This window comes from Paroedura picta, chromosome 6 (genome assembly GCF_049243985.1).
Source record: "Paroedura picta isolate Pp20150507F chromosome 6, Ppicta_v3.0, whole genome shotgun sequence".
NCBI classification, from domain to species: Eukaryota; Metazoa; Chordata; class Lepidosauria; order Squamata; family Gekkonidae; genus Paroedura; species Paroedura picta.
The window spans coordinates 57,356,222-57,378,759 of record NC_135374.1 but is presented as its reverse complement, the minus strand read 5'-3'; the positions used below and the strand labels follow the sequence as shown (position 1 = coordinate 57,378,759).

The 22,538-nt window shown below is 43.9% G+C and overlaps 1 protein-coding gene across 4 annotated transcripts in view; it reads left to right on the top strand.

The window, feature by feature from the left end:
- Positions 1 to 22,538, top strand: part of SCAF4 (SR-related CTD associated factor 4) — a 79,027-nt gene that overhangs the window by 5,492 nt on the left and 50,997 nt on the right. For all 4 annotated transcript variants that reach the window (XM_077342535.1, XM_077342532.1, XM_077342534.1 and 1 more), the window contains 3 exons: positions 15,672 to 15,755; positions 19,019 to 19,063; positions 22,280 to 22,441. In XM_077342535.1, coding sequence (XP_077198650.1) covers positions 15,672 to 15,755; positions 19,019 to 19,063; positions 22,280 to 22,441 — 291 coding nt within the window. The remainder of the gene's footprint in view (positions 1 to 15,671; positions 15,756 to 19,018; positions 19,064 to 22,279; positions 22,442 to 22,538) is intronic.

Below are 22,538 nucleotides of genomic sequence, written 5' to 3'. Positions count from 1 at the left end.
GGTTGCTTGTATAGTGATTTACTCTGCGGGAAAGTTTCTCCCCCCTCCCTTTTAAGGCTACAGATAATGGTTATCTGGGGTCATACTGCCTGATTAAAGGCAGCCTGGACTTTTATGTAGCCATTTGTAAAGCGGAAATAAAAATGTGCTCAACCCGTTTCAATTACTTCTGAGTTCTGATGAACAACACCTAATTTCTATAGTCCTAATCTGATTATATTGTTTACTGGATATCCCATCCTGTTGATTTTATCTACTCATTTTGTGTAATCTGACTTAAGACCGGTGAGAGTTTTCATGACAGTAAATCTACTTGAATAAAATGGCTAAAGGCGGGGCTAAGAGGTTGATATAAAATAGTGGTGAGGATGGCAGCGAAGCCTCTTGCCTCTTCCGACTGCAGCTCAGTGAGGATTGGCAAAGCCGCTGGGGGGCGAAATGGAGTCGAGTGGCTTGCAATGCCATTACTGTACCATCTGGCTTAGCTTTTTTTCAAATGGCAACCATGAGTTGGCACAAGGAGCAGTAGTGTACCATCAAAGGAACAGGGCCAGATGGGGAGAAGGGCCAGCACATGAATTGGGAGGCAGTGGAGCTGTCATGTGCATGCTGCTCTGAGGGGAAAGACCTTCATCCCACAGAAGTGACTGTAGGAGCAAAGGGGAAAAAGGTACTGCTGGTGCCACCACTTTTCTGAACAGTCATGGAGCTGGGTGGCAGAGTGCTAGGATGGTGATCTGCTTTCTCTGCCTATCTGTTCTCAGCCATGAGGGACATGGGGTCACAGGAGGACAAAGAGGGCAACCTCCTACAGAGGTTTCAGAAACAGGTGCACTTTCCCTCATCTTTTTTTTTTTTTTTTTTTTTTGCTTCTATGGGAAATGCAGGAGGGATAAAACTGGGGATGGGGGCAATCTGGGAGAGTCAGATTCAGACCCTCCCCCTTCCTTCTGAGCCAGGCCCCTCATCTGGATCACCCAGAGCTGATTGCTCAACCTGGACAACCTCAGTGTTGTTGATGGGGATGGGTTGGTGAAGGGTAGAGTCTGGTGTGACTACTTGAGATCCTCGGAAATAGGTTGGAAAAGAAAGGAAACAAGGACTGAGAGATGGATTGTAAGGTAAAGGTAAAGGTATCCCCTGTGCAAGCACCGAGTCATGTCTGACCCTTGGGGTGACGCCCTCATGGCAGACTCAATATGGGGTGGTTTGCCAGTGCCTTCCCCAGTCATTACCGTTTACCCCCCAGCAAGCTGGGTACTCATTTTACCGACCTCGGAAGGATGGAAGGCTGAGTCAACCTTGAGCCGGCTGCTGGGATTGAACCGGCTGCTAGGATTGGGCAAAGCTTTCAGATGGCTGCCTTACCACTCTGCGCCACAAGAGGCTCTAGATGGATTGTACCGATACCTATATTTGGCTGTTGAAAAACTATTTACTTGCAAGTAACATTACTCATCTAAAATTGCTATATATACGCGCTATATGCACAAGAATTAATGTGAATGGAAATGTAAGATACCCCCCAAATTTATAGTGGGGGGGGGAGACGACTAATCTTGCATATGATTAAAATTTATTGGCGCTTTTGTGGGTTCCACGGTAAATCAGTTGCTTTCACTACTAGAAATCAATTGCTTTTGTTGGTATTTATAGCACATGTGGCTATGCCAGACAGTTACATTTAGGTCAGATCCGGCCAATATAACACACTTCCCCCACCTCTTTTAAAATTTGTGACATCCAGCCTCATGAAGAGTTCTGGTCAACTATTCAGAGTCATTTTGGTTTGTCCTAGTATAAATAGTATTTTGTGGATTATGCTTTGTTTTTGGGATTTTGAGGGGGAGGAAAAGAGGCTAACAGCAGGATAGAAGTGGAGACTTTCTTAGTGAAGTCTTCATTTCTGTTCTGCCAAGGGCCTTTGGGGGAAGATAGGTGATGTGATATGGTGGCCCTCTTTGCTTTCTTTGGCTTGCAGCTTTTTGAATTTTACTAACCAGTTTTGAAAATAATTGCTACCACAAAATTGACTCCTGACCCTGTCACAATTCATTGTAATTTCAGAGAGCCAGTTTGGTGTAGTAGTTAGAGGTGTTTCTCTGGCAACCATGGCCAAAAGCTCCAGCCAGTGTAAACCTCACTGCCCACACCGTTCAATGTTGACATGATCTTCCAGACCAAGATGGGGCCCCCATCCCGCAGCTGATGCATACTTTCCGGCTCAGTGCACATAGCTGTGCCCGCAGACCAACACCTGCAGCAAGGAGGACCGTGGTCCTGTAATAAGTAACAGATTAGTGTTGTGCGGCAAATGAACATAAACTCTATATATCTTAGACTGCCACCTCCCCAAACTCATAATTTGCTGAGGTTGGGCCCCATCCTGGAAGGCCTGGGTTGCCGCCCCTATCTGGAAAGAATGTGTTCCGTATCATTCAGCACTGTACCCCATGCTTCGAAGGCAAAGCCTCTTGATTACCAGGAATTGGTAACGGGATAGGCATTTCCCGTCTTTATGTATAAATAAAGGTCCTTTTGCTTCCGGCCTCCTGGCCAAATAGTTCTGCATGGATTTCATCAGGCAAATCTGGGAAGCTGTGTTTGATTTCCCGCTCCCCCACATGCAGCCGGCTGGGTGACCTTGGGCTTGTCACAGAGCTGACAAAGCTGTTCCGACTGAACAGTAATATCAGGGCTCTGTCATCTTCACCTACCTCACAGGGTGTCTGTCCTGGGGAGAGGAAAGGGAAGGCGATTGTGAGCTGCTTTGAGACTCCTGGTAGAGAAAAGTGGCATATAAAAATAATCTATTATTAAAGCTGTGGCAAAAGTGATGCAGTATATAAATAAATATAGGGGTAACGATGGTTGACATCCTGACAACTATGTTAACCACTAACCCAAAGTTCTTTAAAAGCTCCATTTAATTTAATATTTGAGCCAGTATAGAAAGTAACCTTAAGAAATTAATTCATCCACTGCTATTGAATGTTGTAAAATTAAGTTTTGCTTAATCTCTGCCAATTCCCTTCCTTATTACAGCCCCTTTTCCAAAAGGATTTTGCCCATGCAGGTCCTGTGATCCTAAATAAAGGATCAAAGAGGACAGCTACCTTCCTTTTCCACTATTGGACTAAATGATTGGGCCCAAACCTCTGCACTTGCTCTGAGAATTGCTAACACAGTACAATGGAATCACTGCTAAAAATATTAGGCTCCACAACTAAATTTTTGCGTGCCATGGTAACTTGGTGCTTGGTATTTCTTAAAGATAATTGAACTGCTAGCCACTTGGATCGAGCAGGAATATATGGTAACCTCAGATTTACTGGGCAAGTTTGAAATGTAAATCAGTACTCATCTGCATGATATTATTGATGTAAATGAGCTTGAGTCACTGAATAAATACAGTAAGCAGGAAGACCATTGGAAATCAGTTTTCTGGTCTTTTGAAAGCTTATTTGTTGGTAACCTTTTTATTTTAATATTTGACTGATGATAGGTTCCATATTTTTTGTGGGTATTATTGCTTTGAATTCTTCCTAATGCCTTTACTGTTAAGCTCAGTAGTTGAAAGTTGAATGCTTTACTTAATTTTTTGTCTTTATTTTAGGGCTCTATTAATGTGGAAGCTTCCCTTTTTTTAGCTGCCTTCATTCTAAGAAGAAAAGATAGGATCTGAAAACCGCTCCTGCAGAGTGGTGGAAATAAAACAGTAAGGGGTATAAATGGGCTTTGAAACTAATTTAAATATAAAATAGTGTGTATAATTGAATTCAGTTCTCCAGTTATTATTATTTATTATAATATTTTTATGAAGTGGTCCTGTCCTTATGGGAATAGTGAATAACATGAACCTTGTAAACATATGCATTTGAAGTATTCCTTTACTGTTGCTGTACAATTGCTATTGATGATTGATTCTATGACATTGCAAGGTAAGTTCATAGCCTCTTGAATCCTTTCTCTGCTTGTTTAGGCTGCCCTTCATTAAAGGATGAACAAAGGAGTACTGATTATTAACACAAACCCCAACTATTTTATGTACATCGTCATCAATCATCAGAAAGGCCAAAGCTGAGAGTGAGCTAAGATTGGCCAGGGAAGCCCATTGTAACAAGAAAAGATTTTTCAATTATGTGAGGAACAAACGTAAAGTGAAGGAGGCAATAGGCCCACTGTTGGGTGCGGATGGACAAACTCTAACGGAGGATTCAGAGAAAGCAGAAAGGCTCAGCGCCTATTTTACATCTGTTTTTTCCCACAGCTTAAAGGGTTTAGGCACATCTAGAGATGGCAGTAGCCAAGGGATAGTGTCTGGGTGGCAGTTTGACATGGACAGAGAGGTTGTGGAGAGGCATTTAGCTGCACTGGATGAGTTCAAATCCCCTGGGCCGGATGAAATGCACCCAAGAGTGCTCAAAGAACTTTCCGGAGAACTTGCACAACCCTTGTCCATCCTCTACGAGACCTCTTTAAGGACTGGAGATGTCCCAGAGGACTGGAAGAGAGCAGACATTATTCCGATCTTCAAAAAAGGGAGGAAGGATGACCCGGGAAACTACAGACCAGTGAGTCTGACCTCTGTTGTGGTTAAGATAATGGAGCAGATATTAAAGGGAGTGATCTACAAACATCTGGAGGACAATTTGGTGATCCAAGGAAGTCAGCATGGATTTGTCTCCAACAGGTCCTGTCAGACCAACCTGGTTTCCTTTTTTGACCAAGTGACAGGTTTGCTGGATCATGGAAATTCGGTTGATGTAGTTTACTTGGATTTTAGTAAAGCTTTTAATAAGGTTCCCCATGATGTTCTGATGGATAAATTGAAGGACTGCAATCTGGATTTTCAGATAGTTAGGTGGGTAGGGAATTGGTTAGAGAACCGCACTCAAAGAATTGTTGTCACTGGTCTTTCAACAGACTGGAGGGAGGTGAGTAGTGGGGTACCTCAGGGCTCGGTGCTCAATCCGGTACTTTTTAACATTTATTAATGATCTCCATGAGGGAATGGAGGGACTACTCATCAAGTTTGCAGATGACACCAAATTAGGAGGACTGGCAAATACTCCAGAAGATAGAGACAGAATTCAACTAAATCTGAATAAAGATAAGTGTAAAGTTCTGCATCTGGGTCAGAAAAATGGATGGGGGATACGCTTCTAGGTAACACTGTGTGAACGAGACCTTGGGGTACTTGTGGATTGTAAACTAAACATGAACAGGCAGTGTGATGCGGCGGTAAAAAAAAGGCAAATGCCACTTTGGGCTGTATCAACAGGGGCATCACATCAAAATCACAAGATGTCATAGTCCCATTATATCCGGCAGTGGTCTCCAATCCCCGGGCCACGGCCCAGTGCCGGGCTGAGGCTCCCTCTCCCCGCCCCCTCCCCCGCAGCGAGAAGCTCGCTAGGCCGCGAGCAAATCGGCCGCCAAAGCGGCCTATTAGCTTGCACCCTGTGGGGAGGGGCGGGAAGAGGGAACTGTGGCCGTCGGCATGCCAGCGGTGCAAACACGCATACGTGGACTTGCCACGCATGAGCGTTTGCGTCCAGCAGGGGCGCAAACGTGCACGCATGGCAGTTCTTGCATACGCAGCGTTGCCGCACGTGCATGTTTGTGCCCCCGCTGGATGCAAATGCGCATGCGCTGGGGCTGCCGCGCGCCCTCTCCCCCCACCCAATGGCAGCGGTCCGCAGCCACAGGAAGGTTGCGGACAGCTGGTATACAGCACTGGTTAGACCACACCTGGAGTACTGTGTGCAGTTCTGGAGGCCTCACTTCAAGAAGGACGTAGATAAAATTGAAAGGGTACAGAGGAGAGTGACGAGGCCAAGCCCTATGATGATAGGTTGAGGGACTTGGGAATGTTCAGCCTGGAGAAAAGGATGTTGAGAAGGGACATGATAGCCCTCTTAAGTATTTGAAAGGTTGTCACTTGGAGGAGGGCAGGATGCTGTTTCCGTTGGCTGCAGAGGAAAGGACACGCAGTAATAGGTTTAAACTTAAAGTACAACGATATAGACTAGATATCAGGGAAAAAATTTTCACAGTCAGAGTAGTTTAGCAGTGGAATAGGCTGGCTAAGGAGGTGGTGAGCTCCCCCTCACTGGCAGTCTTCAAGCAAAGGTTGGATACACACTTTTCTTGGATGCTTTAGGATGCTTTGGGCTGATCCTGCGTTGAGCAGGGAGTTGGACTAGATGGCCTGTATGGCCCCTTCCAACACTGTAATTCTGTGATCATTATAATAGGGTGAAGGACCAGTGCTTTCAGCTTTCATTCCTGTACTGTCTTAGGTTCAAAAACTGCTTGAATCTGCAGGTTTTCTCTGCATGCCTTGCTTACAGTTCCCATCACAGTTGATGCATTCTGCACTACTTTGGCTCTCCCCCCCCCCCCCCAAAATTAAGCACTAAACATTGATATTACTTTATTCATAATGAAAAACAGCCAGTCATGATATTTGTGATTTTTAGTCACTAAGCTTAACATTTAGAGCTCTACAGTTTCAAACATAGGAATGATAGGGAGCAGGAGACTATTACAGGTTATGGTGGTTCTTTGCTTTGACACGTTTTGGCCCCGTAAACGTAGTTATTGCTTTGGTACTGCCTGCATCAAAAGTAAGTTCAAGTCTGATCAGACCTTGGAATAGGAATCTTTAACCGCTCCCGCGGAACGGATAAAATAAAGCAGTAAGGGCCCCGAGGGCGGGCCCAGTCCGGGATGAGGAAGGGTGCCGATTGGCCCCTTCCCCCGGACTGACAATCGGAGGGACCAATTGGCAGGCGCTTCCCTCTGGTTGTCAGTCCGGTGGCAAGGGACCAATCGCAAGGGCAATCGCAATTGCGATTGGTCCCTTGCCCCCGGACTTACGAATTGGGAGGCGCGAAGCGTTGCCAGCTGCCTCCCAGCCTGGAGCTGCTGCCGCCTGCCGCCGCCCCAGCAACGGCGGCCCTGTCCCCAATGGCTGCGGCCGTGCCAACAGCCGGTAGAGCATTCCATTGGCACAAAGCACTGCTCCAAGATGAGTACTATGTTACAATCCATTGTAATCCATTCCATGCCGTGTACTATATGTTTATTTTAGGCAGCTTAACAATAAGTCTTTTTTTTGCATTTATATGGCACTGGGCTGGTGCTTTTTGTACTCTAATGTCTTCAGGTTTTTTTTGGGGGGGGACACTCTATGCAATATTTTTCTTTCAAACCAAAGTTTACTTTACTGCTTAAACATAAATGCATTATTTTTAGCTTAGTGTGAAAATATATTAGTTCACATATTTACAGAGTTTTGAAGGATAAATGCCTTAATTCTTTACAAGCAAAATTGAAATATATTCAGTATACTGGAAAGAGAAGTGCTACCTTAGATGTTTGTCTTCATTTTTGCCATTTGTTAGAGGGGGAGGAAGAGTTAAAATTAAGGGGGGAAGTTTGTTGTAAACAAAGCATCATATGTGGTCAGGACTGCCACCATATTTACCAGGTTAAATTTTTTAACATTGAAACTGAACTTTTTGATGCTAAATTATCATTTGGCAGTTTAAAACACATTAACTTGCAAAAAATATTTCCATGTGAACATATCTAGGAAACATGTGTATCGGTGTAGTATGTATTATCTGATGTTGTTGATTCCGATATAATCTAATGAATAATTGAGTAACACATGACTGCCTTATATTGATTGAGTCCCTTGGTCCACTAACTTAAATACTGTGCACTCAGACTGACAGGAGCTCTCCAGGACGGGTCTTACACATCACCTACTATCTAATATCTTTGGTAGGAGATGCTAGGGATTGAGTTTGGGCCTTTCTGCATGTCAGGCATTAAAAAAGTATTCTTCTCTTTCAAAAAGAAAAGTTAGTAGTGCCCCAGATTTCCTGGTTTTCCACTCGAAGTTCTTGATGGGGATCCCCCCACTCGCATAGATTTTTCACCTGTACTCCCTTAACTGAATAATATGATAGTTTCCCTGACCACAGACTGACCTTAAACTTATTTAGTTTAATTTGATAGATTATTCATGGTCATTTGAATTTCCTCATGCCTCAGATATTAGGTACGGATTTAAAATTTAAGGAAAGGAAATAAACAATTTGACTGTTAAATTGGATTTGAGCAAGTTCATTGACTCCAGTAGTATGCTTGCATTGTCTTTGTACCCATCCCCTAAGAAAAGTGTTCTTTCTTTGTTGATGCTTCCATATGTATCTACTTTCCTTACAATCCACCCAACTTGATGATATTGGATCTTAGTTGATTGTTCCACAGTATATCTCTAATTTTCATAAAGATTTAGGTGACTAATTATAGTATTTAACAATTTATGTCTATATTGTATAACATTAGTTTTTCTTATAATTACTAACTGTAATTTACACACAATATTGGATTTGCAATCTTTTCAGTCTTTTATATGTTTTTGCATCATGTCTACTTACCATAGCATAGCACATAGCATAGCACAGAAACAGGGGGAATAGAGATCTAGTGATATGACTCTAGTTCCCCTGGCCCTGGGGAAGTCAAGTTGGCCTGAACCAGAACCAGGGGGGTTTTTTGGCCCTGGCCCCGGTCTGGTGGAGGGCTCTGCCACAAGAGCAGTCCCATGTAGGACTTTGTACAGTTTTGAAAGGTCTGTAAAATAGAGCTGTTCCACTGAGCCTATTGTTGAGGCCTACAGCAACATTGGATATTTTTACCTCTTTCCCTCATTCAGTTATTCTTACTTCTCAGCTACCACCTGCCCTTTTGTATTTTTTATAGTCTGCATATTCATATGATACTGATTTAGCTATCTATGTGACCTAAGGCTTCTTGCATTGGTTCTCTTTTGTTTCACAACAACATTATGAATATGGTAAGCAGAGAGAGTGACTGGGCTAGGGTCATGCAGTGCAGTTCCAAGGCAGAGAAGGAATTTGAACCTGCATCTCATATATAGCTAACCACTATATCATACTGAGATTGGTACAACTAAAATTCCTATATGGGAAGAAATTATTAACACAGATATGTTGATATTTTTACAATGCCTGGTTTACATTCCTATACAAACCATTTATTACAAAATTGAGGGCGACTGATACATTTTTTTAACAAGGGCTATTCCATTTTTGAGTATGTAGTTTTCATAGTCTACAATCTGCTTTGCCAAATGTAACTTCATGGTAATAGGAAGGAGTGGTAATTGAAAACAGGCAGCTGTCATGGCCCAGCCTGGCTCAGCAGAAGACTCCTTAGATACAGAATTAGAGGTGAGAGTTGTAGTACCCAACCTCAAACCTGAGGCTGCACCTGCAGGATCAGGATCTGAGCCTGCTAAAGTTGCTGCAGGACCAGGCTCAGAGACTCAGGAAGTCCTGGTAGACTCAGATGCAAAGCCGCAACTGACCACAAGTGCTGAGGTCCTCTGGCACCAGGCCAGTCGCAGGAGTCCCAGCACCAAAATACTCACCTCCGCCTCTTGAGCTCCTTGAGCAGGAAAGGAGAAGGCCACATGCCAGCTTGCACAGCGGAGTTGAAACAGAAGACTGGCAGTTCAGGGCCAGCTCCAATGCAGAGTATTTACAGGAGCCAGGCTGAGATGCAACCCAACTGCATGCCACTGGCACCAGCAAGCAGAGCCTCTGGCTTGAAAAGCTGCTGGAAACAACTAAAGCATGATAGCAACATTGGTGGCTGGTGCTCTTGGGACTTTTAATTGTGACTGTGGATTGTGCTTAGACTTCAGCTTGCGTGCCCGGGTGTGTCTATGATAGTGGCCTTCACAAAATCCTAAATTCGGTCCCTGGAACACCTAATTGTTTAGTCTGTTTGTTTCCTAGCATTTTCTTCAGGAAATCTTAATCAGATGCATGTCCTGTGAACATAATAAAAGCCCTACTAGATTAGACTAAAGGTTTTGCTTCATATTAATGGCAGCTGAAAAGCCCACTAGGTAATTTGCCTGTTCACCCCTCTCCCCTAGGAGTAAGTATGTAACATGTGGCTCTATTTGGTTGTCTTTAATTTAGTATTAAAGTATACTAAGAAAGGTCTATAAGCCATGGGCGTGTAGGGAATAATAAATCCAAAAGCAAAGAACAAACTACAGTATTTGCTGCCGTATAAGACTACTTTCCTGAAAAACATGCCTCCAAGTGGGGGGGGTTGTCCTATACGCCAGGTGCACTTCAGTTGGGATAGACATAGCTGCCCATAGTGGCTTCCCGATGCCCACCCACCTCATTCTACATACCATCCAGTATCGCGAGATATCCAGCGCGGCTGTGGTGGGTCATCAGCATGGCTGCGGCAAACATCAGCAGCGAGACGGGTGCCAGCCTTTTCGGCGTGACTGGCCCGTTCTGCTTGGCGGGAAGCGTTCCGGCTCGCCCCTTGTCTACGGAGAGCTCACACATGTGCACTTGTGCACTAGTGCCGGTCACAGGGAGATGCAGGGGTGGGCCGGAGGCGCTGTGGTTGTGCTGCGGCCGTACAATAGTAACAATGACAGGTACTGTAATGTAATGTAACAAACTCTATATTTTGAGTGGAAATGTTGGAGGGTTGTCTTGTATGCCCAGTTGTCTTACACGCTGGCAAATACAGTATGTTAAGTTTATTACTACCGCCTTTTCCAGCACTAGCAAGGCAGTCACAATTGAATGGGTATGGCTTTGGACTATTAAAAAAGCCTTCAATATTCCTTACTGCAGGGGTAGTCAACCTGTGGTCCTCCAGATGTTCATGGACTACGATTCCCATGAGCCCCTGCCAGTGTTTGATGCCAGGGCTCATGGGAATTGTAGTCCATGAACATCTGGAGGACCACAGGTTGACTACCCCTGCCTTTACTTGATTCAGATGTCACCAATGAATTAGAGTTGGTCATGATGACTGTGAACTTGGTTAATTGCCAGGTTTATGTGTCTTCCCCCCAGCAATGTTCTGATATAATATGGAAGTCTTCAAAGCTCTGGCTTCTGACCTCTGAATGCAGATGCCTTAACAAAGTGAGGTTTGTTTCTTAGTAATCTGTCAATGACCAAAAGAATAGAACCACAGGAATAAACAAAATGGAGGCACAGGTCACTGGACTAGCACACATGGCATTTTACCGCCTTTGCCACGTACGGCTATTAGCTCCCTACCTGCCCCCAGACTGTCTGGCCACAGTGATCCATGTGAGTGTCACCTCTAGTTTAGACTTCTGTAATTCACTCTACACTGGCCTACCTTTGTCCTTGATTCAGAAACTCCAGCTGGTTCAGAATGCAGCAGCTAGGGTCCTCACTTGTTCATCTTGGAGGACTCATATCCAGCCTGTGTTGAGGCAGCTGCATTGGGTACCAATTATGGCCCAGATCAAGTTCAAGATTTTGGGTCTCACCTTTAAGGCCATATGCAGGTTGGGTGCTGCCTACCTGAGGGACTGCTTATCTGCTTATGCCCCTCAAAGGGCCTTGCGCTCTGTGGGTACTAATCTGTTAGTGGTCCCTTCCCTAGAGAAGTATGCCTGGCCTCAACCTGAGCTGGCGCCTTTTTGGTCCTGGCCCCGACTTGGTGGAATGAGCTCCGAGGAAGGGCCTTGACACAGCTGTCAAAGTTCTGCTCTTCGTAGTTCTTCTGCCAGATTGAGGCTGGGTTGTTTAAGAACATTGCCCCCCCCCCCCCCGAGTTTTAAGATTGGGAATTTTATGGGGTTTTATGTAATCTGCCTTGAGTTCCCCCAAAGAGGAAGGTGGATTATAAATGTAACAAATAAATAATCAGTGAGGAAAAATCAGCCCAACTCAAGTGAATCTAAGCCCAGCCATTTCCCTCTAGTCTCCATATGTTGTCTTATCATTTATTATTATTATTATTTAATTTTTAGACCGCCCTTCTCCAAATACGTCTCAGGGCTGTTTACAACATAAATAGTTAAAACACAATAAGATCCCCATAAAATCTCAATTAACATCAACAAAAGTTACATATAACATATAGCGGCGGTGGTCACAATTCTGATCTTAGTTACCTGAGTTCCCGCCAAGTTCAGCCTGGTGGAGAGAATAATATTCAGAAGAGGATGGCACCAATACAATAGATCTAACAATGATCTCGATGTTAGAAATCTCAATATTGGAGGGGATCCTCTGATGGATTAGTGGGAGAGCTGCCCTGGCCTCAACCATATGACTGGCGGAAGAGCTCTGTCTTACAGGCCCTGTGGAAAGCTGGTAGATCCCGCAGGGCCCTTAGCTCTTCCACCAGGTTGGGGCCAGGACTGAAAAGGCCCTGGTCCGGGTCGAGGTTTAGAAGTCTCTGGGTAGGGCTTGTCTCTCCTAATTGCTTTGGCCGATAGTTGTCTGAAAATCATATAAATTATTATAACTGGTATTAGCCAGAATTAAACCATGATTATGCATTGTGATTGTTGGAGGGTGTGGGTTACTTTTGTATTTTACATATATGTACATATAAGCCCGAGTAAGGATTTTGTGACTTCATGTATATAGGTTCTGAGTATAAGTTTTTTTCTTTTATTAGTAAGTTAAGTTATGCATATGAACATGTATACCACTCCACTGTTCCAGTATCTGAAGCCTCCCTCCTGTCTAAGAAGTCTTTCTCCCACAGAAGAGCCACTTAGGTTAGAAGAAGGCTGCTAATATCACATGCCAGTATATTAAGACATACAATCTTTTAGCTGCTAAGGACAATATCAAAACCTTTTCCCAGTTTTGGGTGAAATCTAATTTACAGCCTTAAAATCTACTCATAGATTCTTCCTTCAATAATTATTTCCTTTTACATATGGTCTGTCTTCACATTGTGAAGGAGGCATGGTTGTCATGACAGCAACCTCCTTGACTCTTCCTAGTAGTGTAAAGTAAAAGAGAAGACATAGTGCTGTGTTTCCTTATGCTTTGACTGTCAAAATATTGTGACCTCTGTGGCGGTACTGTAGGGTTGACTTAGTATGTGGTGCCTGTGATGGTATATTCTCTTTCATGAAATGGCTGAAATTAAAGCTGAGAGCATCCACCACATGTTGACTTGGAATCAGAATTAGAATTAAGCAGTGTTTTAATAGAATGCATACCACAAACCTAAAGAAAACTTGTATTCTCGTTGACTTGTATAAATAAAGTTTAACTGTACAGAGATGGCTTTTGTGTTGGTACTGCAAATTAAATTTTTGAATAGCTAGCAGGCTATGTGTCTGCATTGTTATAAAAAATTCATGTGGCTTAAACACATAGATTTCCGCTTGTGTGGCCCACTGTTGAAAACTTTGGACAACCCTACCATAATGGATGGAATCTAAAGCTGGTTTCTTGCCAGTGGAAGGACTTTGATTATTATCAATAGTCTATCCCACTGCAGACTCCTCTATTTCATCTCCATGCACTGTTCCTGATCAACCATTCTTTAAATACAACATGAATTGGTCACTCAGTTGAGGGTCGGGAGTGGAGGAAAGTTATGTTTGGCTTGCCGAAGTGCCTTCTGTTAACAGGAAACAACCTTTGGACCCGCCCCATTAATTTTTTTATTTACTTGCTTGCTTCTCTGCTCACCAATTTTGAGAAAGCTTTTTATTTTTGGTCTGCAGGTAGTTGTCTGGCTTAGTGTACTTGCTTATCTAGAGACAGAAATCCATTATTTGAAATAACGTATTAATTGAAATTGATAAAGTGGTTTAGGTTGATTGTTAATATAGTATAGCATTTTTCTAGCATACTAAAATGTTTACGCATCAGTACCTAGTTAAGTGTATTGTAGATAGTATAAAAAGTCTGTAAAACATTTTGATAATGGTACCTAATTAAGGTAGGAGCTATCAATTGTTATTAAGTTTCTTGAACTTTCCTTTTCCATTTAAGTTTACAGTGTGAGATATTCCCAATTTGTAATAACACAGAAGACTAACAAGGAAGAACCAATATAGCTTTATGGAAAGCACAGCTCTCTATATTGATATATGTCATGGACAGTTTTTCTAATAAAAAAAAACAGAACTCACTGCTCACCCCACTGCTGCTGCAAATGACCCTCTATTCTGCTTGCTCTGTACTCTTTACAAGTAATGATTTTCAGGCAGTTAGTTGCTCCTGACTTATGCTGCATAGATTGGCCTTTCTGCCCTCTCATTCTTCTATCCCTCCCTCCAAATGAGATAAAGATTGATGTATTTTATTTTTTATGCTGATTCTTGCCTATTCAGGTTTGGAGATAAGAGAACAAAGCAAGGGTCAGACATGACTTGGTGCTTGCACAGGGGATACCTTTACCTTTATGATCTGACTAATTATCAAGACTAGGGTGGGTGTGTCTCCCTCTACATTGGCTTGCTATCCCATTCCTATACTGCCTTATGCTGATGACGTTCTCCAGAACTCCAATATGTTTTAGGAGAATGTTAAGGAAGCTTACGGCATACTTCTAAAAAGAACATCTTGAGGTATTTGGTAAGCATCCAAAATTAAGAACATGGAAACTGGATGGCCATACCATCAAGCAGGTTAACAAGTTCAAGTATTTTGGGGTGATCATTCAGGTATCTGGAAGCAGAAGTGCTCACTACAGATATGTAGCTGAGTTTGGCCAAATATTCTTTTACACAAATTCTACTCAAATTCTTTTACACAAAAGGTGGGCAGTATGTCCCAACATCCCTGCAGTCCCTTTCTCAGCTATTTTATGGTGCCTCCATCAGAGCTCTAACACCAAGTATTGCTACTAAAGAGAGGGTTCAATCTAAATTCCTTAGGGCTATCCTTCAGCTTCCCCGTGGTATACCTAATGCACTAACGGACTTGGAAATAGGGATACTGAAAGTTGAATGTAAAATCACCATGCTCTATTCAATCTTGGCTGAAGTTAAGCCAACAGCCTGCAACTTTGACGTCTCTTATTCTTGAAGAAGATAATTTTCGGTCATCGTGGTCCAGATCATTGACCTCCAAAATAGAAAAGTTGGGGATATTGATGGAGCTAGTATTTAAGCTAAACCAACAACAGGCTAAAAAGATCAAAGATATAGGTCAGCAAGAGGACATAAGTAATTCCCCTGGTTTTCTAGTGTCAGATAGAACAAATGTATAACAGCCCCAGCCACCTATCTATAACCTTGGGAACAGTAAACAGAGAAGAGCTTTCACTCTTGCCAGATGCTCAGCCTTGCCTACAGTAGTACCAGAGAGCCAATATCAAAAAAATTCCCCACCCCTCAGAAACTATGCCAGAAATAAGACTGAAACAAGGGAGCAATTTCTACTCAACTGCCTGCTCCATATATGATATGTTATGCATCAAAACAATATATATTTTATTAGGTACTCAGGCCTAGCAGCAAAAGAAAATATAAAGAAACTTTTAAATGATGAAAATCCCCAAACCGCCCTGTGTACTGCCAAATTCTGTGTTACCACTATTAAGATGCACAAAAATTTCATCAGAAAATAAATCTTTGTGCATTTTTTAATAATAGCCACATTTTACAAATTTTATATAGTATATATACTATTTATATTGTGATTTTATGATTTTAAATGCATTCAACATTTTACCCTGTATTTTGATATCACCGCATTTATTGTACCAGTCGAAATGACTAAATAAAGTGTTGTTGCTTTGGGTGGGTGTGAAGTGTTCTGACTGTTTTGATTTTCTTGTTACAGCTCTTCTCATTGATGGAGATGAAACCTCCTATTTCTCGTGCAAAGATGATTCTCATTACTAAAGCTGCCATTAAAGCTATTAAGGTAAGAAAAGAATCCCAGATGTTGATATGCTTCTGCTATGTTGTATAAAATAAAAAGACTTATCTTTCACAGCATTTTGAACACTTACAGCTTGTTATAGCATTTTCTTGCAAAGAAAGCAAAAATAGTCTCATTTGCAATGGATTAGTCAATTACTTCTAAATTTTGCAAAACTATTTTTCAAAATTTATACTTCCACTGATCTTGGATGTCCTTCTGACGTAGCCAAAGCTTGATCACATTCAAAGTATTACAACATGAGTAATGCATCCTTTTAAAAAAATATCTTTATTTCTGGGGCCTATAATAGCTGAACTGATTTGCAGATGGTTTAATTTTATTTATTTAATTAATTAATTAATTAATTTATTTATTTAGATTTCTATACCGCTCATTTCTTTGCAGCTCTGGGCGGTTTACACAGAACATTATAACTTACATGAAACATTATGCAGACTATAACATCAAAACAACTTTCAAAAACATCAAAAGATTATAAAACCACAATTATAATATAACTAGATTTAAAGCCCATTTTATGTTAGAATAAAATGGGTGCTAGCTGCTGTCCCTGGGGACGGCGCTTGGTGGCTGGCAAGGGCGGGAGAAACTGTTTTGGGCCCCCCTCCCAATGGGGAAAGGCTCTGCGAGGCACCCAGCGCCGTCCCTGGGCCCGCAGCTCATCCGCCCAGCGCCGTCCCCGGGCCCGCAGAAGTGGTCCCCCCCCCCCAATATATAAAATACAGGAAAATTCCATGTAAAATGAATCTTAAAACAGCATATACCCCTCTAGTAGGATATTCCTCCATGGCCCAGGGTGAAGGGAAATCTTTTAATATGTTCGGAGAGCCAAGGGTTGATATCTTTGTATTTGAAAGCCTGGAGATAAACATTTTTTGTGGGCGTGCAGAGGCAAAGAAGAAGCCACAACTCTCTCCAAATCTGCAGTTTGTCTGGAAGACAGTTCAGTGTAATGTTCATAGTAAACAGCTCCTTTTCAGATCTGCGTCTTTGAGTCTTTGTGCCCCTGATCGATTGGAAAAGTTTTGTTTAACATCAACTTTCTCCCTTCAAAACCCATTCCTGATCTATTTGCATCAGAGCTCTTGCAAGAAGATAACATTGTGGTCAGTCTTACCAAGCCTTCTTAAAATGTGTGCCCCCCCCCCTCCAGGCACCCTCCACTGGGCAGTCTCCTGTGTAAACCTCAATGAGATGAGTGGGGGCTGGGCACAGAGATGGCTGACTGTGCTGCATTCTGGGTTTTGTTTTTTAAAAACTGGGGGGGGGGTGTGAAAAAAGAAGTCTTTTTTTATAGGCTAATTTACCTAAGCCGCCCTGCGCCGTCCCCGGGCGCGCAGAAGCCGTTCTCCCCTCCCACCCCCCCAGAGGCAAAGGCTTCTGCGAGCCCGGGAACGGCGCAGGGGGGCTCAGCCGCCCTGCGCCTTCCCCAGGCGCGCAGAAGCCGTTCTCCCCTCCCACCCCCCCAGCGGCAAAGGCTTCTGCGTGCCCGGAGACGGCGCTGGGCGGCTCAGCAAGCCTCCCAGCGCCATTCCCGGGCCCGCAGAATCCTTTGTACTCCTCCAGTTGGGGGAAGGCACATGGAGCCGCAGGCCTACCTTCCCTCTTGGCGGCCAGCAGAGAAATGGCCGCCGTGCAGGGAAGGGTAGCCCTCGTCGGGGATGGGGCGGGTTGGGAGGCGCTTCACCCCTCCCTATTGGCTGTAGTCCAGGCAAACAGCCAATCAGCAGCCACGCTGTGCGCGGCTGCTGATTGACAGTTTGGGGCTGGACTGACAAGCGGAGGGCTCAATCGGGAGGCGCTTTGCACCTCCCGATTGGGCCCTCCGCTTGTCAGTCCAGGGGAAGGGGCCTATCGGCACCCTTCCTCATCCCGGACAGGGCCCGCCCTTGGGGCCCTTACTGTTTTATTTCTTCCGCTCCGCTAGGAGCGGTTAAAGATAACAATTAACAGTAACTTTGGGAGAGTCATGGACAGGCGTCTGGGGGGACCAGCAGGTGTTCTGAGTCGGTTGGCCTCAAGCAAATGCCTGGTGGAAGAGCTCCTTCTTGCAGGCCCTGCGGAACAGTGGAAGTTCGGGCAGGGCTATGATCTCCTCAGGAAGCTCGTTCCACCAGGTGGGGGCCAGGACCAAGAAGGCTCTGGCCCTTGTTGAGGTCCGACGCGCTTCTCTGGGGCCAGGGATCCACAGCCAGTTGGAAGTGGTGGAGCGTAAGATTCTTTTGGGGGTATAGGCAGGAAGGCGGGCTCTCAGATACACTGGGCCCAAACCGCATATGGCCTTAAAGGTGATTACCAGAACCTTAAGCTTAATCCGGAATTCAACTGGGAGCCAGCCAAGTTGTTGGAGTGCCGGCCGGATGTGGGATCTCCATGATGTTTTGGTGATAATCCTGGCCGCAGCATTCTGTACCAGTTGTAGTTTCCGGATCAAGGATGAGGGTAGGCCTGCATAGAGCGAGTTGCAGAAGTCCAGCCTAGAGGTGACCATCGCATGGATCACTGTGGCTAGGTGTTCCGGGTCCAGGTAGGGCGCTAGTAGCTTGGCTTGGCGGAGGTGGTAGAATGCCAGCCGCACTACCTTTGTGACCTGGGCTTCCATTGTAAGGGAAGCATCCAGGATCATGCCCAGGTTCCTGGCGAAGTGCGTTGGTGAGAGCTGCATACCATCCAGGGTGGGCAGACGCGCTTCCTCCCATGGTCCCTTCCTACCCAACCATAGGACCTCCGTCTTTGTAGGGTTGAGCTTCAGGCAACTCTGCTTGATCCATTTTGTCATTGCTTCCAGACATCTGGCTAAGGATTCTGGGGGGGAGTCAGGGTGGTCATCCATCAGGAGGAAGAGCTGGGTGTCATCCACATATTGGTGGCAACCCAGCCCAAACCTCCGCACCAGCTGAGGGAGAGGGCGCATAAAGATGTTAAATAAGATAGGAGAGAGGAGTGCTCCTTGTGGGACTCCACATGTGAGCTGGTGTTGGTTAGATATTCTCACTCCTATCACTACCTTCTGTCCACGGCCCCGGAAGAAGGAATTCAGCCATTTGAGGGCCTTTCCCCGTATTCTGGTGTCGGCGAGGTGGCGAGCTAGGAACTCATGGTCTATATTGAAGATGGTTTAATGAAATTATCAATTTTTCCCTGTTATAATATTTTTTTATGTATTTCTTAAATGCAGAATAATATATTATTGTGAACAGTATTTAATTGATTATAATATGCTATTTAATTGTCTCTTTCAGCTTTACAAGCATGTAGTCCAGATTGTGGAGAAATTTATAAAAAAGGTAAGTTGACATAAATGCTATGAAATGACAAGTAGTCTCAATGTTACCTACTTCTACTTTCCATATGAGAATTTTTCCCTGAGGATAACAGAAAATGTGATTATAGAGCTGCTAGCAGTATTTGGGGAACTGAACAATAGTTGATCAAATGATGGTTTTAGGTTTCGTGGCTGTCATTAGTTTTGGAGAGAAACTGAATAATCAGAGTTACATAATTGTGAATTTTTCTAGATGCCCCCAAAAGATTCTGAATGCAAAAGTAAGACCCAGAGAAACGAAGGATACCCAGCCTGTGGTGCTGTCATCCAGAAATGTGATTTATGATTTTGTTTCCTGGTCACTTTTAGAGAATAAGATTTCAAAGAATTTGAAGAGATATAGAAAATGACAATGTTTTCCTACATCAATAATTTGATTTTTTCAAAAGAACATATGAAAGCCACCAGATTTTTCTACTCTTTTTTTTCTATGAAGCGGGATGTTTTCTATGCTCCTTTTTAAACCTAGAAGAGTTTAGGAGGCTGCTTGTGATGCACCATAAATGGGACAGCTGCTTTGAGAATAAATAAAAGGCTGATATTTATTTATTTTATTTATTTCTTATATTTTTATATCACTCTCCCTTATGGCTCAGGGCGGTTTACATATAACATCGCAGGGTAATACATGGAATGACCTAAGCATATAACATAGTCAGAAATAACATCAACAGGTAATCCAACAGTGGTTCTAAATTAATATAATTTCAGTTGTTTTGATTGACAACAATATAACAGAAACAGACTGATTTAGGCCATGGAGGAGGTGTCTGGGGGGGGGGGGGTACACCTGTGGATGCTATTGGGATGGTCAGTCTCAGGCAAATGCCTGGTGGAGGAGCCACCTTTTGCAAATCCTGCAGAATTATGGGAGTTCAGACAGGGCCCTGATCTCTTCAGGGAGCTCGTTCCACTAGGTGGAGGCCAGGATAGAGAATGATCTGGCCCTTGTTGAGGACAGATGTGCTTCTTTGGGGCCAGGGATCACCAGCCAGTTGGCAGTGGTGGAATATAATGGTCTTTTGTGGGGGTATAGGCATAGAGACGGTCTCTCAAGTACAGTGGGCCCAGATCGCATATGGCCTTGAACGTAAGATCCAAAACCTTAAGTCTGATCTGGAATTCAGTTGGGAGCCAGCTGAGTTGTTGAAGTATAGGCCAGATGTGGGATCTCCGTGGTGTATTGGTGAGAATTCTGGCTGCAGTTTTCTGAACCAATTGTAGTTTCTGGATCAAGGATAAAGGTAGGCCTGCATAGAGAGAGTTGTAGAAGTCCAGTCTAGAGGTGACCATCGCAAAGATGTGGCTTGGTGGTCTGGTGGCAAGTACAGCACTAGAAGCTTGGTTTGGCATAGATGGAGAAGGCCTGCCGCACTATTGTGACTTGCGCTTCCATGGAGAGGGAGGTGTCGAGGAACACCCCCATATTTCTGGCGGAGTGAACTACTGCTAGACGCACTCCGTCCCGGTTGGGTAAGCGCACCTTATCACTTAGTCCCTTCCTACCCAGCCACAGAATCTCTGTCTTTGAAGGTTAGAGCTTCAGACAACTCTGCTTGAGCCACATTGTCACTGCTTCTAGGCATCTGGCTAAAGTTTCTGGGGGGAATCGGGGTGGTCATTCATCAAGAGGAAGAGCTGGGTGTCATTTGCATATTGATGGCAACCCAGCCCAAGCTTCTGCACCAGTTGAACAAGAGGGTGCATGAAAATTTTAAATAAAATAGAGAGGACTGCTCCCTTTGGGACCACATGTGAGCTGATGATGGTTGGATACTCTCACCTATTGCTACCCTCTGTCCGTGACCCCGGAGGAACTAAATCAGCCATTTGAGAGCTGTCTCCTGTATCCCAGCATCAGCGAGGTGGTGAGATAGGAGCTTGTGATTGTCAATGTCAAACACTGCTGGCAGACCTAATAGTATAAGCAGCACTGACCCACCTCAATCTAGCTGGCGGCAGAGGTCGTCCATCAGGGCGACTAGCATTGTTTCAACTCCATGGCCAGGCTTTTAACCCGACTAAAATGGGTCAAGGTCTGAAGTTTCTTCCTGGAATGCTGATATTTGGTCCACTGCAGCCTTTTCGTCTAACGTCCCCAGATATGCTAAATGCAAGATATGTTCTCATCCCTTTTGGGGGTCTCTAGATTGCAAGTATTTACCTTATTGTTACTAAATTAGTGAAATTTAGTGTCAAATAAAAATTCTAGTTGAAATTGGGCCCTCAAATGTATTTGATTGTTAATTGTTGAGCTGTGTAAAAAATCTGTGACATGATCTAACTGTTTCCCCATTTTGATATGTTCCAGTTTATAAAATTGTACATGTCTACTAAAGTTTTGTTTCTGACACTAACCAAGAAAAAATTATTGATCAGAGGCTCTGCTCCAACATTAGTAACTTCATTTTATGTATTTACTAGATTCAAAGTCCGTTCCTAATAACGGGTTGGAAGGCCCCCCCCCCCGCCCCGGCCGAGCGCAGGCAGCAGCCCAGGGAGGCAGCGGGTGTGCTTGGGGGCTGCGGGGAAGGCTTCCTCAAAGCTTAAGGGCTTCCCGGGCCTGCGGAGGCGGCGGTAGTGTTCCTCAGGGCTATGGAAGGCTTTCCCGGCCCCATTCCCCCCCCCCCCAGCAAAGCTTAATGCTTTGCGCCTTCTGATTGGCCCCTCACCTGGACTGGACCTGCTTGCTCTTCGCCCACCAAGGGATTAATGAAATATGAAGACCGCTCTGCAGTTTACAGATACATTAATTTCTCTGCCTTTAAAAAAAATGCTTGCTCTATATCCCAGGTGTTCTTAACTGCACACAGCTGCCACAATATGCAGCAGATACATACATGCATAGAATATATTTTCTCAGGTTTATCACTAGTTTTGGTAGACATGGATCATGTATTATCTGGTGTGTATGGCACATTCCACAGTATATAGACTCAACCCCTGTGCTTCACTTCATGTTGATTATATCATTTTGGCTTTATGTGACCTTAGGCTCCTATACTCTATGCTTAAGAGGAGATTACCACTGGAGTTCAGATTCCAGCAAGGGAACTACCTTTTGTGTTATATGGATACTTTTTACCTCTCTTCCCTAGACATATACCTTTTTAATGCCAATTTGATAAGGCCTGGTTAATGATACTACAGAATTTATTTTGGTATATTCTCTCTTCAGTGTAAACCAGAATACAAAGTTCCTGGATTGTATGTTATTGACTCTATTGTTCGTCAGTCTCGTCATCAATTTGGAACTGATAAGGATGTTTTCGGGCCAAGATTCTGTAAAAATATAACCGCTACATTCCAGTATTTATATCTCTGTCCATCAGAAGACAAGGTATGGCACAAAGACTCTCTCTGTTTGAATGGAATTGTTTTTACTTTGCTGGAAGTGATTTGGAAGTTTTATGCCCCAATTCTAGCATAAATCAGTC